The sequence below is a fragment of the Syngnathus typhle genome, linkage group LG9, assembly GCF_033458585.1.
Source record: "Syngnathus typhle isolate RoL2023-S1 ecotype Sweden linkage group LG9, RoL_Styp_1.0, whole genome shotgun sequence".
Classification (NCBI taxonomy): Eukaryota; Metazoa; Chordata; class Actinopteri; order Syngnathiformes; family Syngnathidae; genus Syngnathus; species Syngnathus typhle.
The window spans coordinates 839477-856892 of record NC_083746.1 but is presented as its reverse complement, the minus strand read 5'-3'; the positions used below and the strand labels follow the sequence as shown (position 1 = coordinate 856892).

The window sequence follows — 17416 nt, the reverse complement described above, 5'->3', positions numbered from 1 at the left end:
AAAAGACTTCAAAACTGGCTAGGATAGTTTTATTCGACAAAATCACCAAACTATAATTGTTGAAGAGCAAAACGTTTTATTCAGCGTGAACTGCTTTGGTCATTTGGGAAAGTAAAGCAAAAATATTGCGTGTGCTTCATTTGGAGATTGTGCGCGAGTGGGCCCGAAGGCCCGACAACAACACGGACAAGAACGCCAACACTGTACGGAAATGGTGGTTTGCCTTTATTAGGTCAGTGTAAGAAAGAGGCGCCGAGTTATATTCCTTCACAATGAACTCGAGAAGAGAAACAAAGCTTGCAGACAAACAAACAAGTGCTGCCGTTGACACGACAACCACGTCGTTCACTTCAGTGGAATATTCATAAAAATAGACATTGAATGCAAATATAGTGTCTTTCTCCACATCACAGAATTTGTTACATTCAAAAGAGCAGAACTCGAGTGGAGCCCGACGACCTGAAGGTGGTCGCCAATGTTTTCGTGGTTGCAAAACAAGTCAATTACGACCAACCCGTCAGCATCCTTTGGCAGATTGGGACCTTTCTCAAGATGGAAACTTTCAGCTATGCTCATCTGGCCAAATGTCTACATCTGCCCAACAATGACTCCAACGTCAAAGTTGGCGGGGTCCAATGTTTGCATTCGTACGGTGGTTTTGCACGCACAACAATTGCGTCCAAAGTAATGCTAAGAATAATCATTAAAAAAAAAAAGAAAGTTGAATGAGCTATTTACAACTTGAGGTTTAGAAACGTTTTTCATTCAGATGCGAGAACCTCAAAAAACTTGCCCTTGCCAATCACGTCCATTCCAATGATTGAAGTCAACAAAAGGAGCATGAAACTCATTTCTTCTTCATACGGCACTGTAGCGGTGTGCGACGATAACAGTCAAATGACAAACTTTTGCTCATTTCAATGCTTGACCCTAACCCCCCCTGCCCCCCCCCCCCCCCCTTCCAGTGTTAGCAGGAGCTCTGGGTCTGGCTCCGCCTCTTCTTCAGAAAGAGAAAGCTCGAATGCTTTTCAAATGTTGCCAAAGGAATAAGAGGTGCGTATGTATTTGAGGATTGGACCGACGCAAAAAGGAAGCTTATCAACAGCGCAAATAAATATTTTCGGGATCAAAAGGAATAATAATGGATAAATTAAGATGGTAGGAAGAAATGGTTACGTGGAGCATCCGTGCTTTGTAAGTGGGTCATGAAGCTGAAGCTCATGTTCACGGCGCAGCCTCGAAACCAATTGGGCTGAACCAACCTTAACCTGTTTGGGGCTACAAAGGCGATCGCTGTACAAGCAGAGAAATGTTGCCAAAATGGCCGACTTCCTGTTCAATTTGGACTTTTTCACGCATCCTGTTATGATGGAAAAAGTTTGTCGGGAGGGATAAGTTCCACTTGCTGTGGCACAAAATCTCGAGGTGAGCACGGAAGATATGTGCCGTGCCGTGCCGTGTCGGAAAAGCTATTGGACGGAAACGGACCAAGGTCCGTCTCCAAGATCACTGGAAAGTAGCGCGTTGTCTCGGAAGGCCTGCTCATCCATTGGCCACACTTCAAGTCCTTCAAAATACGAGCTGAGAAATGTCTCGGAAATGGCCTGCCGTCGAGACTTTGTCCACTGATAAGAGGCCCGGTCAGCCATTTAGAAAGCGATGCCAGGGATTCCGAAGCTTCATCGGCAACCCTGAAATACGTTTCTGGTGATTCAGTTGCTGGGAAAAGGAGAAGAAACTGTGATTCCAAGAGGGTCTTGTCACTTTGGCACGAGCCAGCTCAAAGGCATGGCCCGGCTGGGGGCCGTCTTCTCAGGCGAAGGGATTTTCCGACCTGAGGATGGACGCGTCGGCCTCGTGGCACCCTTTGCCGTTCATGTGCTCCGAGTGGCCGTCGATGCTGTAGCAGGCCTGCACCTCGGTGATGGACGAAGCCGTGTAGGACGCCGAGCGCAGGGCGTCCGAGTGGTTCCCGGCGCCGCTGCCGAACTGCAGGTTGTACTGGTTCCAGTGCCTCCGTAACACAGCTTGGACCTTACCGGAGAAAAGGCAGGATTATGGGCACGTCCAAAATGGACGCCGCTCGCGTGGACCTGACATTTGGATCCGATACAAAGAAGGAAGGAAGGAAGTCTTACTTCTCCGTTGAAGAAGCAGAAGATGGTGGCTACCAGCAGACCCTGTCAAGCAAACAAAGGAAAAGGCCGTGAGGGCGCTCGGACGCGATAACCATCAAAATCCCGGCCCCAAATTTGGGGCCACTTTGTTTAGGCCTCTTGCTTCCTGCGGCGCCTTGCTCATCCTGGAAGCGCTCGCGGCCATCAGATAGCAAGGCGGCCCAGCAGCCCGGACGGAGCCCGCCCATGTCAACACTTGCGCGCCGTTTCTACATTCCTTCCCGCTCGCTGCCCGCCACGGAAAAACGCTCGACCGCATTAAAATTAAAATTAAAATTAAAATTAAAATTAAAATTAAAATTAAAATTAAAATTAAAATTAAAATTAAAATTAAAATTAAAATTAAAATTAAAATTAAAATTATTAAAATTATTAAAATTATTAGAAATATTAGAAATATTAGAAATATTAAAAATAAAAATATGAAAAATGAGAAAAATGAAAAAAATGAAAAAAATGAAAAAAAATGAAAAAAAATGAAAAAAATGAAAAAAAAATGAAAAAAATGAAAAAAATGAAAAAAAATGAAAAAAACGGCATGAAAAGAAGGAGTGAAACGGCGCTCACCTGGTAGTGCATGAGAATGTGCATGATGTAGTCGTAGATTTCGGAGGAAACGCGTCCGTCCGGCTTGTAGGGGAGCAGCACGTACTGGATGCCCAGCAGCGGCACCAGGATGAGGGTGGCTCGCACCGCCTTCATGTACAGGCTGGACTCGGCTTGGTGGGTCACCTTCAGCTTGGTGATGAGCACTCTCACGATGTTCAGCAGGAAGAATAAGTTGACCTGAGGGAGGTGGCGAGCAGGCGGGCGGGCAAGCGGATGAGCTGCGACCTTTGATCAGCGTCCGAAGAATTGGCAAAGGTTCTTACCAGGAGAGCGGCGCAGATGGGACCGTGGATGATGTAGAGCAGTGATGTTTTGGAGCTGATCCAACAGCTAATGTGCACAAGACAACAAGAGAGGGAGGGGCGGATAATTCACGATTAATGGGACATGTGGCGGATGAACCAGAGAGCCTGCTGGCAGGATTTTCCTCTCGTCTCGTCAGAACTGAAGCAAATTCAATATCAGCTGGGCATTTTTGTTGTGATTTTTAATATAGATTTTTTTTCTATGGATTTTTTTTTGGTATGGATTTTTATGTGCCTTTTATTTTTTGATACAGATTTTTTTTCATCGAATAAATAAAAGGCTAGCGAATAGCGTCCGCCGTTTGTTCCCTTACTTGTCATTGTAGTAGTAACTTCTTGCAATGGCATGAATGGAAGCAGGAATGAGCGGGAAGCCTGAAAAAAACCCCCAAAACAGTCAATTCTCTAGTTGCCGCAGCGACGACCTACTGAGCCGACGTACCCCAGCCGAGCAGATAGTACCACATGAGGTGCTGCTTCTCGGCAAAGACGGCCACCACGATGAGCGTGTGCAAGTAAATGCCCTCGCACAGCATCCAGAAGTAGTTGCAGCCAAAGAGGTAGAGATGAATGAACTGTGACACTTTGCAGCTTGTCTGAGCCGGAAAAGCAAAAAAAAACAAAAACAAAAAACCTTTGGCGTGCAGCGCTTTTGCTTCTTCACGAGAAATGAGCCAAAGCAACACAGCAGCAGCTGCAATTCTTCGGTGGGCGGAGTTAATGAGCGTCAAGACGCACTCACCGGATTCCTCTGCACCAGCTCCTGGTTGTTTGCCACAGCTGTCAACCAAATGATGGTGATGACAGAGTTGAGCACAAAAGAGAAGAAGAGGTTCTTGTGAAGCGTGATTCTCTGGCAACTTAAACTCCTGTCGGGAGAGGCGAAACCACGATTCAGTCACAAGATCTGCGTGAGCGAGCGAACGAACGAACGACCCAGTGAAGAAATGATGACGCACTTGAAGTGGAAGAAGATTCCAAGAGAGACAAAGAGGGAGGTCAGCGACAGTCCGTGTCCGATGAGAGCCAAGTAGAAAAGATTCATTGCTGTCTGCGGGGAACGGAGCCAAACACTCAGTTCCTTCCCATCAAACAGATGTCTGACGTCCATCTGAGTGGATTTCTTTTCTTCTTACCACTCTGCCTTCGCTGGTGTGCTCGTTGCAGCGCGTGTAGTTGGTCCACGTGCGGTTGCTCTCAGGATGCAGGAACCACTGGCCGCTGCCCGAGCAGATCTTTGTCACCATTTCTGCAGACAAGGAGAGCAAAATACATCATGCCCAACCCAAATGGACACCATGGCAAACACGAGGGACTCACCCGAAGGATCGAAATCCTGGAAGTAGTCTGGGCAGTGCTGTTCGGAGGTGACGCCGGCCTTGGTGTCGTCCCAACACAACCAGCCGTCCCAGGTGCGGTTGCACAAGGCCTCTGCAAGCACAAAGGCAAACAAACGCTGCAGTCGGGGCTCCGCCGCCAGTCAACCTCCAGCCGGGCGGGCGGGCCTTCTACCTTGCTTGTCCGAAGGCTTGTCCTTCAGGATCTTCTGGTAGCACTCAAACTGGGCCGTGACGATCTTGTTCCTGGTCAGGCCCATGTCGTGATACACGTTGGTCGGATGCTGCTGCTGCTGGCTTTCGTTCACCTCCAGACTTGCCCTCACGCACAGCTGCAAGGACAAATGCGCATGGAACCATCACCACAAATGCTACGTTGCTCATCTCACGAGCGTTCAGGCCACACATGAGCATTTTCATGCTCTTTCCCACTCTTTTGCGCCCCTGCTCGTTGATATTGTTTGCTAACGACAAAAAACAGTGTTGGGTTCTGGGTATTTTGGTAATAGCAAAAATCAGACACACTCTGAGGAGGGTTGACATGTTGAGAAAAGAAAAAAGAAAATTCCACTCAGTTGTGTGAGAGCGGGGAGCCTTACCGTTGCGAGGGAACACGTTAGCATAAGTGCCACGAGTCCATTCCTGACGGTGCTCGACATCCTCCTGTTGGGCATTTTACGGCGTTTGCAGCTGCAGACCTGGAACACGAGATCGGAAATGACAAAATGAGGTAAAAGCTCGGGCGGGGGCGGCTTTAAAACATGCCAGGAGACACGCGTCGATGGGCATTTTGTCATATAACGTTGTATGAGGCTTGTTTGCAGCAGCGCATTTCATGTTTGCGTTGGAGCAGAGCTGAGATGACAAAACAATGGACGAGCATCCCACGTACTAATTGAGGTAGGAAAAAGCCACGGGGCCACTCGAAAATGGATCATTCAAGCCAAGCGCAAAGCGGCGGCGGCGGCTCCCGGCGGTTAGCGACGGCTAACTCGCTCAGCGACTCCCGCTGCCTCTCGGTCTGGCTGCAATCGGCGTGTTCATTAGGCGGCAAAGCCCTCGGAGCCATTTGGGGTATGGCTTTATGAAGGGCAACAATTGCCAAATCAGAGGCATAAAGGTGGCCCACATTGGTGGTTTTGGCTGCCAACAGAACCACCGTGGATAGTACAAAGTGGAGGCGGCCTCCAGCTTGAAAAGTGCTTGAACTGAAGAGGAACGGGCGAGCAGGAAGGATCTGCTTGGAAACACGCTTCCTCCAAGCCTTTCCTCTCTCAGTCAGCCATACCAAATATATAGCTTGAGGACATTTCCCCTGGGATCAGCTGGACATTCGAGCATCACAAAATCTATGTACTAGCGCGTTTCCAACCACAAAATGGACCCTCGTGTCAACTTCCATGGTGCGGCGCCAGATGTCATGGAAAATAAAAAAACATTCCCACGGATGTGTGGGCGGAGCTTCAAGCCCATCAACCAAGCCCCATTGCAGCGTTATCTGCAGAGCTCGAGGAACCTGGTCGTCTGTCCACATAAAGCTGCATGCTTGAAGAGTCAATGTAGCGCCACAAACCAGAGCGCCCTTTGCCAATCAATGAAATCAATGAGAACTATGGCAGCAGAGAGCGACCGACACTTGGTACGTAGCTAGCCTCGAGTATGGCAAAAATGAAAGGATTTGCGCGGCGTCTTCCCGTGGCGCATGTTACGTGTCCATTGCTGCAGTCCATCTGTTGTCAAGACGGGCGCATTCCAAGAAGGTACGCGACGACAACGCCGCTTTCCCTGCAGGCTTATTTATTTTCATATTCTCTTTCTGGCCATGACTTTGGCGGCTCTTCTCATAACGAGGTGATCCTGTTCCAGGGGCCTCTCGTCTGCGCAAGGGAAAAATTGTACAAATAGCTTGATAAAAATACACGGCTTAAAAATAAAGTTGGCCCTGCCGCGCTGTGCCGGGCTGTGCCGTGCCGGGCTGTGCCGTGCGGGGCTGTGCCGTGCCGTGCCGGGCCGGGCCGTGAGCGACACCTGCAATGTTACTGGCACTTCTCGCGGGCGCTTATCTAAATGTTTGGATGCACACCACCACCTCGCCTACTCGCGCGCTGCGATCCGCTGGCAAAAGCGGCTTCATTCCTCTAATTTGCTCCGCTGCACGGGCCCGTCCGTCTTTTAGCGAGCGCTCCAAAAGCAAAGACGAGTCGAGCCGCTCGCCCTCAACAATGGCATCCGCTCACGTGGACCACATCCTTATTGAATTTAGTCAAAAATGAGGACAATCTCGTTGCTATCTGTTCATTTGATCCAGAAGCTTTGGGTCGTCTGTTTGTCTTGGGGCTGTGACAACTCGCCGCGAGCCAGAACAAACACCGCCACCCCCCTCCCCCTCCCCCTCCCCCAAAATGTTCCCATGAAAAATATGCGCGCTAATAAAAAGGTTCTTCATCAAGTGACAAATGAACTGGTCCCGATCCGGAACCATTTGAAGGAATGCAAGCCAAAGCCTCCCCGTCGGCCACCGCGCTGGACCTCCAACCGAGCTCTTTGCTTCGGAACTGAAAGTTCCTCGGTGGGCTTACGTAAGAATCGTCTCAAATGTCCGGATGTCTCTCGAGCGCTTCTCACACGGCGCTATGGACTCGATCGAGCAATTCAAAGCACTGGGAGGCGCGGGCTTTTTGAGCTAATTGGGAGCCCGACCGAGAGGTGACCTGCAGACACCCAGCGGCCGACGCGACGGGCGAGATCCGTTCCAAGTACTCGGGAAAGGCAAACGTGGATGGACGATACACAATGCAACATTTTCATACTTTGGTCCAAATGATTGAAAGGTTAGCGCGCGGTAACAAAGCAGCACCGCAAGTTCACCTTTGGAGGACAGATGCACTCCAAGCCCCCGGGGGCCATTTCCTCTCTGCCAGGTGACCCCTCCCTCCCTCCCTCCCACACTTTAAATCAGGAAGCCTGTGTCAAGCCGGCCGCTTTGTTTAGCGCTCCCAAACACGGAACACACAGAGAGAGAGAGAGAGAGAGAGAGAGAGAGAGAGAGAGAGAGAGAGAGAGATAGATAGAGAGAGTGCACGCGCGGCCGCGGCGGTCTCTTTCCATGCACTGTCCGCCTCCTCCTGGCCGTTAAGGACCTCGTGTGCCCAAATGAAGTGGGATCGCAAAACACGGCCCTTCATAATGGATGAGCGGAAATATTACCTCAAAAGCTTTTTGAAACTGAAGCTGAAGGTACCGCTGCAACGGTGCCGTCGCTCCTTTGTGCACTTTGAGCCGGAGGAAGTGGAATCGTTTTACTGTCAAATCATTTCAAATAATAAGACTGGCTAAAGTGATTAAAAGCAAGCATCTACCTAGATCAAGGATAAGGAAATGAGCGGCGGGGATTATAAGAATGGATTAAAAGGAGAGATTCGCTGCAGTCAACAATGGAGTTTTCAGCTCCGACTGAAATGAATTGTGACGCTTTGAGCAGACAAGATGTCATGGCGTAGGCGTATTTGTCATCTGCGTATTTAGTGGAGGTCACATAAAGATGTCAGAGCCACATGATTGGCCAGCCCCATTTGGCAGGACTCCCAACTGGCAAGTTGGAAAATCCTCGGACATCAAGCTTGCCGGCAGAAAACCTTCATCTGATCCGCCAGTCTTGAAATCCCAACGTTTACCATGGCTAAGCATGCAAAAGGAGCGCGAGCATTTTGGTCATCCATACGAACGAGACGACACAAGTAAAAACAAAGCTAGCTAAGGCAAATATGTATGTGGCCTGCCACCCAGAACCGGCCCGACCCCGGTACATTTGTTTGTTTCCCAACGTTTCTTGCTCTTCACTTTTGTTTACATTTCTTTGACCTGATATTTATTTCATATTCTTAGTATTTTAAAAGACTAATGTCCAATTGGACCCGGTGAGTGGATGGAAACTTGAACAGATTCCAAACAGTTCAACTGGAGATTGAGAAAAACACACGTTGCCACAAGTGTATTTGTAACAGATTACAAATGCCTGCTTACTGCTCATTGATAGAATTTCCAAATGTAAAGCATAACTAAAGAGAAACAATCACCTATACACGTCACCAAGTGACTTCAGTACATGCAGACGTTACCAAATAACATCTTCTAACTTCAAATACGTGCAGTTTGAATATCGGCGTTTGAGCAACTTTTAACAACTCGTGACGCCGAGAATGTAAGCGGCAGATCTCGCAGGTCCGATAAGATCCAATTTGGGTCAAAGCAAATGATTTGGCTCGGGGCTCGCCCAGCCCACTCCAGCTGGAAAAGCACTGAACGTCGCGACGCGCGCTTTCAAAACATTAGCTGTGGGTCCAATCTGGCGATGCTGCAATCAAATCAAACAGGCGACGGACGAGCCCCGAAGTATGCACGAAGAGAAGACAGAGCGCGCGCGTGAGGTCAGAAGCAAAAGCAGATTGCCATTTGTCAGCCAACCAGTGCGCATGTCGATCGGTAAAGGGGGGGGGGGGGGGTGCACTCCATTAAAAGCGGAATGCATAACCCAACGGAACCCCTGCCGGCACATCCATGTTGTTAATAGTCGTTGGCGTGATTGCACGGTACGGCACGGCACGGCACGGTACGGCACGGCACGGCACGGCACGGCTTGGACTGCCTGGCTGGCTGGCTGGTGCCATCTATGCATTACGCATCAACACGCACGGCTGAGCAAACTGCAACCGCGCATTCATTCCACTCTGCATCACGGCGATAACGCCGCCACCGCATAAAAACACACGACCGTGTCTTACCGCGGAGCTAGGTTGCTTCCGAAGAGGGGAAATACGAAAGGCGTCCGTCCGTCCGTCCGTCCACTCTTGCGTGTCGCCGCAGTCAATCGACTAGATGCATACGAAGCAGTGCAAAGTAAGAGTGTGTGCTGCTCCTGCTGCTGCTGCTGCTGCTGCTGTCAGGTTGGCGTTGGGAAGCAGCCCACCGCTTCCTGTGACGTCACAGTCAGCTCGTCGCAACTGCGTGCGCGCGCGCGCTCGCGCTCGTTCACACGTACCGCGGATGATTGGATTGTGTTTTAATATATAACAAAAATGGAAATGAGTTTATAAATAGTTCATTGTTTTGACCCGTTTTAGGCGGAGGCTCACGTTGATCATGAGGGTCATTTTTGGCGTACCCCAAAGACAACTGCAGTTGTAAAAAAAAAAAAAAAAAAAAAAAAAAACGTATGGAATGAGGCTTTGGAGATCTTCAAGATATTCTGAATTAAAAAAAAAACAGTGGCCTGAGTCATAAATATGAGTCTGGCTACTTTCTTCGGCCGCTTTATGTCTTTACGGAATCTGTCTTGTACGATGAAATCTCAAAGGCATTCCAAAGTGGAATGTCGTGAATGGCTGTTTATTCTCATCCTTCCCAAGGGTGAATCATAACAGGAAAAAGGCTCAAGGAATGATGCAGGATGTCAGTCATTTGCATTTGTGTTTGAACTTTGCCATGCAGGCTGGGAAGCAGCCAGCAGGTATTCGAGACTTCATTGCCAAAGCAATGTTTGGCAACGTCAAGCTTTGACAATCATACGGAGGAAAAAGTGCATGCAAAGGTCAGTCAGTGCATCGCAACCGGTGACTGAGGCCTGTGCAACGTCTGCTGTCACCACCAATACAAATGGGAATTTAAAGATTCGGCACTACATGCGACCCAAACGAGACAAGGGGAATTCAAGCCAAGAACAAACACTTAGCAACTGCTTGTCATCCCGAGTGTATCTTTTAGATGTTCAGTGAAAAAATAAAAAGCCATCGATCGGTGCGCATTTGGGAACAATTCTCAGTCTGGCCCAGGGTTGACGTTTTTAGAATTGAGCAAAGTGATGGTGCAGACATGCTTTGAGAAATGAGAGCCACCGCCGGGATGAAACTAAAACAACGTGATGAAACAACACTGCCCCCTTGTGGGGCTTTAAAGAACATCGTCAGCCTGATCACAAGATGTTGATGTGAATGACATCTTTTGAATTTAATCACAGTGGCAAAACAAAAGTGCTTTTTGTCCAGGACAAAGCAAAGCGTTTCGTATCAAAAATATACGGCAAGCTCAAAAGCTACACGATTTCTTTTCATGCTGATAAATACGGGTAACTCTAGGCAAAGCGAGCGGAGCGAGCGCAAGTGTGGCTGGCCAACGTCTTCAGACGGAACCCCGGAGAATGTTGGGGATATTTTTCTTCCTCACTCGAATCATCTTCTCGCCACCACCTGACAAAGACAAACAAAAGTCGGTGCAATTTAAACGAGCAAAAAGGACTTCATCGTCACATCCTTTGACTTTTTCCAATAGCGCTCGGCCGTCGGACGGCACCGAAGCTCCACAAACATGTCACAGCTGTAGAGTAAGCGGAGCTGCGGCGTTTCCAGGGCAACAGCTTTATCTTTAGCTCCACCCCAATTGCCTGGGGAACCACAAGGAAAAGAAAAAGACGTACCCTTTTGACTTTTAATGCACTTGCGCATGCATTGCCGGCGGTGTTTGAAGTTGTTGCTGTTGCCTCCGCAGCCGCTGTAGAGGAACTCGTGACAGCGCTTGGTCTCGGCATGGTAAGCAAACCTGCGCACGCTGCCGTCGCACGTTCCTCTCTCCGCGGGACCCCAGCACGCATCTGGCAGCGGCGCATCTGTAAAGCACGCAACGTCAGCGCTCGCATTTCCCCCGAGGTCGGGCCCCGAATTTGAAACATGAACGTCATCAAGCGCAAGACCACAAGAAAGAGCAGCGTCCAGCAGGGATTGTTGGTTTGCATACCATGTGCGCAAACTATTTTTATTGCGCCTTGAAGTCATCAAAATGTAAATGTGCTGCTCATCAAGTCACAAATTCTTCACTCACATTTGAGGAGTGAGTCCAAATTGAAAGCAGGCAGAAGAACTGGGGTTGTGCATGTAGATGTTGTTACCGCCGCAAGAGGGCGGTGTTTCATATCAATTGAAAAGGAGCTCAAAATGGAGAGGTAAATGTGCTGCTCATCAAGTCAAAAATTCTTCAGTCACATTTGATGAGTGAGTCCAAGTTGAAAGCAGGCAGAAGAACTGGGGTTGCGCATGTACGTTTTGTTCTAGCCGCAAGAGGGCGGTGTTTCATATCAATTGCACGGGGAAAAAAGGCTCGCCGAGCTGGCTGGCTCATGCTTTTGAATCCTGCTTTGTCTTTGGGTCGATTTAAATGCCCGAAAGTGATTGAAACAATCAACAACAAAAATAAAAGACTACTTGACGGGCCGTGGGAATGTTTGGAGGTTCCTCTCAGGGTTCCCGGAGCCCAAAAATTCAAGGTTTGCATTTGTTTGTCTTTCTGCAATTTTGTTACCTTGCGAATGGTCCGGACCCGTGTTGTTCGTTTGCACCACATTCTCATTCGTGATGACTGTCTGCTCACCTGAGAAACAAAATGAAAATAGTTTTGGGATGGAATTTGCAATTCAATGTACTCGAGTAACAGTGAAAAGAATCAGACTTTTTTTTAAAAGTAAGGGTAGCAAATGTTCTTAGGAATTGATGTCACATTTAGATCCTTGAACTTTTACCAGTCAAGGTTGGCCGCACACCGATGGTTTCTCTGGCACCGTTCTGGACCGTGACGGTTTCTACATCAGCACAACGCGTGCAGAAGGGCGAGACGAGACGAGACAAAAAGCGATCTTCAAAATTCAAAATAATGTGTTTGACGTTGATTTGCTGTCAGATGATGGAGGACGTACCTTGTTTTTGACATCTGGCCCGGCACTCGCCGATGCTCCTGAAATTGTTGGCGTTGCCAAAGCAGCCGCCGTAATAGAAGCGCTTGCAGCGTTGACTGCTGCTGTCAAAGAAGAAACGCGTGACCAGGCCGCGGCAGGGACCTTCCGCTTTGGGTAAATGGCACGGGTCTTTATCCTCTACCAAAACAAGACAGACAGGCAGGCAGGCAGGCAGAAAGCCGGAGTGGCACCGTGAACAAAACCGACCAAAAGTCACACAGATGACAGAAAACCTTCCACGGTGCGGCACCCACCCGACACCAGGCAGGTTTCCTGGCAGGCCTCCGGCGTTTCAAAGTTGTTGGCGTTCCCTCCGCAGCCGCCGTACTCAAAGAGCTCACAGCGGCCCGTGTCCACATTGAAGAAGTAGTTGTTCTTCAAGGAGCGGCAAGGCCCCGCGTCCGCCTTCATGGCGCACAGCTCGTTGAAGATGAAAAGCTCCGTCGGGGCTCCCGCCTCTGAAAAGCAAAATGAAAAATCAAGGCACGCGTCCATTCTGACATTTGATGGCCGAGTCACGTCAAGAACGGGACACAATTTAGGCGATGGAAATCATCAAATGGAATCCTAGAATAATAGAGGTTCCACCTTATCACTAAAGCTTTGGGGCACTAAATGTATTTTGTTTCCCCACTCTTATCATCAGCTTCTCTTTCAGTCATTTCTAATAGAAGTCGTGGCCATCGGCATCGTCCTTCAATTGCTTCTGTGATGAGTGTTTGTGCTGAGACAGTGCTTTTCATCATGCAACCCTAAAGCAGCATCTCAAAAAGTTAGGAAACCAACTTTACGTTCCTGCAAGGTGCACAGTTGTGTGAGACAGAGAGAGACAGAGAGAGACAGAGAGAGAGAGAGAGCAAAGCCACCAGCATTAGCGCAAGCGCTCAGACTTGAATTTGTGACCTCGGTGTTTGGGGGCCATCCTGGGATCTGATCCGTGGATCCCATTCTGTACATGCTCCTGAAAATAAATCAAAGCTTCCCTCGCCCTCATGAAAGGCAAGGTTTGAAAAATGGAGCGTGCCCCATTGATGCCCCACTTTTCATCTGTGTCTCTTGGCGAACAAGCGAGAGCGTTGCCAAGAGTTGTTTTGGCGCAACGCACACCAAGAACAAGAAGCTCTTCGTATGCAGGAGGGGTCAGGAAGTCAAGTGACTCGCTGTAAAGTAGAAGAGCAGGCCACCGACAAACATCCCTGTCAACTCGGGGGAAGTCATAAACCGGCATGAGCTTCTTTTTTCTTCCGGTCATTCAATGTATTTGTTTAAGGTTGGGTGGGATTGCAACACCTGGTCACTGTCGAAAAAGGGTGCGCCCGCCACGTAAGACTCAGCTGGTCTAATTTCGCAGAACAGTTCCTTCAGGCGAGTCAACAAAAGGGCTGGAGATGACTCACAGCTTGTCCCGAGGTCACGCTTGTCAACACCATCGTACAATTGCCACCCATGGATGTTTTCATCAACAACTTTTGGCATTGATATGATAGATAGATAAATAAATAAATACATAAAAATCTGATTTGGATCGGTAAATATTCACAAAATTAGCTGGAAAATAACTCAAGTCTAAATAACAAATCCATTTTATTTTGAAAAAAAACCCCCCAATTATTTCCAATTTCGCGTCCCATTGCAATTGCGATTTGACAAGCGCGCCGGAACACAAAGATCGGACGGACACTTGGCTCGTATCTCGCACTTGACACAAAATACGCAAGTAATCCCTCATCGGACATTTCCAGTGAAATACAGACTCGCTGTTATCATTGATTGGCTGCGTATCCCTTGACATTCACCACTTCCTGAACCCTTACGAAAGTCCCAAAATAGGACTGGTGCCAGAAATAGAGCTCATGCATCCTCAGACTCGCAAGCTTCAAGTTTGTAATCGGCAAAAGGAAAGCAACGGCAAAGGCGCCTCGGCACCGACTGCTATTCGGCCCGCATGCGCGCGCGCGCGCGCGCGCGCAAACATAAGACAAGCATTTGCCTGAGATGGCATGAAGTCATGCGTCATTAATCATCTGGCCAACAATAGCGGCGTCACGCCCAACCAGAACCGCTCGCTGCAAAGCTCCAACACGCAGCGCTCCGAGCGTGAAAGATCAGATCACATTTCATGAAAAGTGCACTCGGGTTTTTAGTTTGGTTTTTCACAAGCCCAAGCCAAACAGATGCATATTTACTCCAAGCCTGGGCATTTAATTAGGCTGCTTTTGCATATTTAGGCCATTTTGTGTCAGGAGATGAAAAGAAGAAGCAAAACATTAGCTGGCCAGTGAAGCGTGTTCATGTTTGATGCTTTCATTTGGCTATACTTGTAAATAAAGACGGAATATGACAAGTGCGCTTTCCCTGTCGGCTGTGGCCCGAAGCTTGAACAGAAATAACAGATCCGGCCAGCCGAGTCCATGGAGATTCCCATCATGTCCCCCAACAGCGGTGATCAGCATCCATCCAGGGAGCAAGATAATGAATGCAGACGTCAGCGCAGTCGACGTCTGCGTGGCGACGAGCACACAGCTCTCGGTTTCATTACGGTAAAGGACATCAATGGGAGATTGATACGTTTTGCTTCAATTCCAATTCAAATAATAATAGATAATGACGAACAAAGACCTTTCTTTGTTTCTGCCGCACACGGTGATTCACCAAAGTGTCAGTATCGACGGCGGTGCATGGTATCGGCATCCTTTGCAAATACCGATACCTTGAAAGATTGCCAGTATCGTGCAGGCCTACTTTATGGATAACAGGAAATGTTCTATTTATGTGACCTGATATGGCAGCACAACAGCCCGGCCCGGCCCGGCCCGATCATATTTTTTGCGTGAGTGTGTGGATGTGGACTTCGGACGTGTCTTGACATGGCTGGAACAATCGGTGGGTGTGCTACCTGACTATAGACAGACTATAGCGCGCTCACCTTTAACTACTACATTTCATCCAAGTCGCTTCAGGTTGAGGGGTTGAAAGGTAAACAATTTGGGGAAACGACTTGCGTTGTCTTCTTACCTTGCGCGGCTGCGCTGCAGGTCCCCAAAAGGCAGACGCACAAAAGCCACCGGCGGCGCCGCCGCCACCGCTTGTCGTCGTTGCGAGGAAGCATAACTCGATGCTGGTGGTGTTGAAGAACCGGCAGCCCGATCCGTCGCGGCTGTCAAGTTAGGACGGGGAGAAGGAAAACTTGTGTTGACGCACTCGAAGCTTGTCAACTTGCGGTGGGGGCGCGCGCGCGCGCGCACTTCCCTTTGACTAAAGTGGCGGCTGCGCGCACGACGACAGATAGCGTTCAAGAAATTGGTCAGTCACTTCCAGTCCACGGAAAAGCAACTTCTGTGCAATTTGTTGACGTCATTATTTTACGCACCTTCTGTGTAGAAAAAAAAAATCCATTCGAAAAGATGTTATCTTTTGTTGAATCGAAATCAAACCAGTGCAAACATCTGCTTGTACTTTGAAATTGAATTGATGGATTTATTTTCTGCACTGTCAATTTGAAAAAAAAATGCTTTGGTTTATCGATTCATTGGAAAATGATCACCATAATAATGGATTATTAAGATAATAGTCAATTGCAGCTGTAGTGTCTTTCCAAAGAGGCCGTGTTTGAAAATGGAAGTGAACGTCCGTCGATTTGAGTTGAAGCAGCCATTTTGGCTGACTTACAGCTAGGGTCATCATTTGAAAAACCTTTAGAGGGGGATTCCCCAACGGAGAGCAGGTACACAAGACGGATGGGCGACGAGAAATTGTTTTGCTGAGGCCCTCTGAAAGATGAATGAATAATCGCACTGAGGATTGGCTGTGAAAAATGAGGTGCGAGGGGCCCATTCATCACCTTTAATGCCATTGTATTTATTCTATCGTCATGTATTTGCTGAATTCAAAGGATTTCTCATGACTTTAGTTTCAGCTATGTTTCCTCACAGTATATCTTTTGTGTCTGTGAAGCGAGGCAAGCTGATAAGAGCGCCGTGGGCTTGAAGGTTCCTGAAAAGGCGAAGGACATTAGCCGACTGTTTTCATCCTTTTCGCCTCTCGACTTGATTTACGGCCTTTGTGGAAGCGCTTCAGCTTCCTTCCTAACACATTTGGAGTGCCTGCGCCCATTGGCCCCATTTTGCCACACTCATGATTCTCTTCAATAAAACACCCAAGGATAATAATGCTGGATGAAAAAGGAAAATATCCCGTCTCCATATTCATACATGATGTGGGCCTTCCCTGTGCTACTGCATTTCTTTGTACAGTGCAGCGTCGTTGTGGAAAATGGACATTTTAATTGCTTGTACGTCAAACAAACGTTACGTCCCCGGAGTGTCGGCCCACCCGCCAAGTGTGAAATTAAACACACTTGTACCTGCGTCAAGTGTGAGTGGAATTGCTTTGATTGTTGCCCGCCCCGCTCGTTCGATTTATGAAAAATAATTTGGGATTTTTAAAGAAGTGCACCTGTCTATGAAAATAATCCCTAGATATATGGTAAATAAAAAACATAATGCATAAATAAATAATACAATATAATAAATAAATAAATAAATAAATAAGGGTTAGCTCCCGGCTGCTATTGAAAGTTGATACTGATTACAAAGCCTCAAATTAATTTGGTTAGTTGCATTTCAACCCGTGTGTGCATGTGTAATGTAGTTGGTTGCACGTCAGCAGACAAGAATGTGCCTGTTAGATTATTCAAGCTGCACTCTTACTCACGAATCTGTGCCTTTGTGCTTTGATAGCCCCAACCCCCCTCTCCCCCCCGACACACATCGTCATTCGGATGGACAAAAGTTCAATAAAGTCACTAGATCCGCAGCAAAGCTGGCTGGAATTTCCTGTGCACGTCTTTTCCCACACTCCCAAGTCTCACGTCGTTGCGATCAAAAGCATTGGTGTCACTTCTGCTGGAGATTTTGTCACTGTTGGTCAAGAGATGCTGCCTCGGGAGATGTGATGCAATTGATCAAGGGTGACTTTTAGCAGCGCTATTAGCCAATCTAGCGGCCATCTCTGATGATGAAAAAAGTTGCTAAACTCCAAAGGTGCTGACGTCACTCGGAGTGAAATGATGGCGGCCTTTATTAAAGCGGGCGTTGGTCACAGCAGCTGTCTCGAAGGTGAATCTCTCCGTCCGGGGTCGTAAGCAGTCGCTACGTGACGTCTGCTTCATTGCTTTGCTCGCCGATGTCTTGGCGCATATTAGCCGTGTAC

At 48.3% G+C, this 17416-nt stretch overlaps 2 protein-coding genes across 3 annotated transcripts; both read right to left on the bottom strand.

Moving 5' to 3' along the window:
- Positions 1–204: 204 nt before the first annotated feature.
- calcrla (calcitonin receptor-like a) lies at positions 205–9394 on the bottom strand. Of its 2 annotated transcripts, XM_061287126.1 has the most exons (14): positions 9210–9394; positions 5028–5126; positions 4604–4760; positions 4412–4522; positions 4228–4340; positions 4051–4142; positions 3834–3960; positions 3534–3687; positions 3406–3466; positions 3050–3116; positions 2745–2963; positions 2139–2180; positions 1835–2034; positions 205–1719 (listed from the first exon to the last, which is right to left on the bottom strand). In XM_061287126.1, the coding sequence occupies exons 2-14, from the start codon at positions 5100–5102 to the stop codon at positions 1713–1715; spliced, it is 1425 nt and encodes a 474-aa protein (XP_061143110.1). In that variant the 5' UTR covers positions 5103–5126; positions 9210–9394; the 3' UTR covers positions 205–1712. The 2 variants fall into 2 exon arrangements, with proteins under 2 accessions (XP_061143110.1, XP_061143109.1); XM_061287125.1 differs by having other exon boundaries at positions 205–2034; positions 9210–9393.
- Positions 9395–10406: 1012 nt separating this feature from the next.
- On the bottom strand, positions 10407–15485 carry tfpia (tissue factor pathway inhibitor a). The gene is made up of 7 exons (XM_061287127.1): positions 15221–15485; positions 12460–12663; positions 12167–12343; positions 11993–12052; positions 11776–11844; positions 10898–11086; positions 10407–10670 (listed from the first exon to the last, which is right to left on the bottom strand). Exons 1-7 carry the CDS (start codon positions 15312–15314, stop codon positions 10603–10605), a joined length of 861 nt encoding a protein of 286 aa, XP_061143111.1. The 5' UTR covers positions 15315–15485; the 3' UTR covers positions 10407–10602.
- Positions 15486–17416: the final 1931 nt, after the last annotated feature.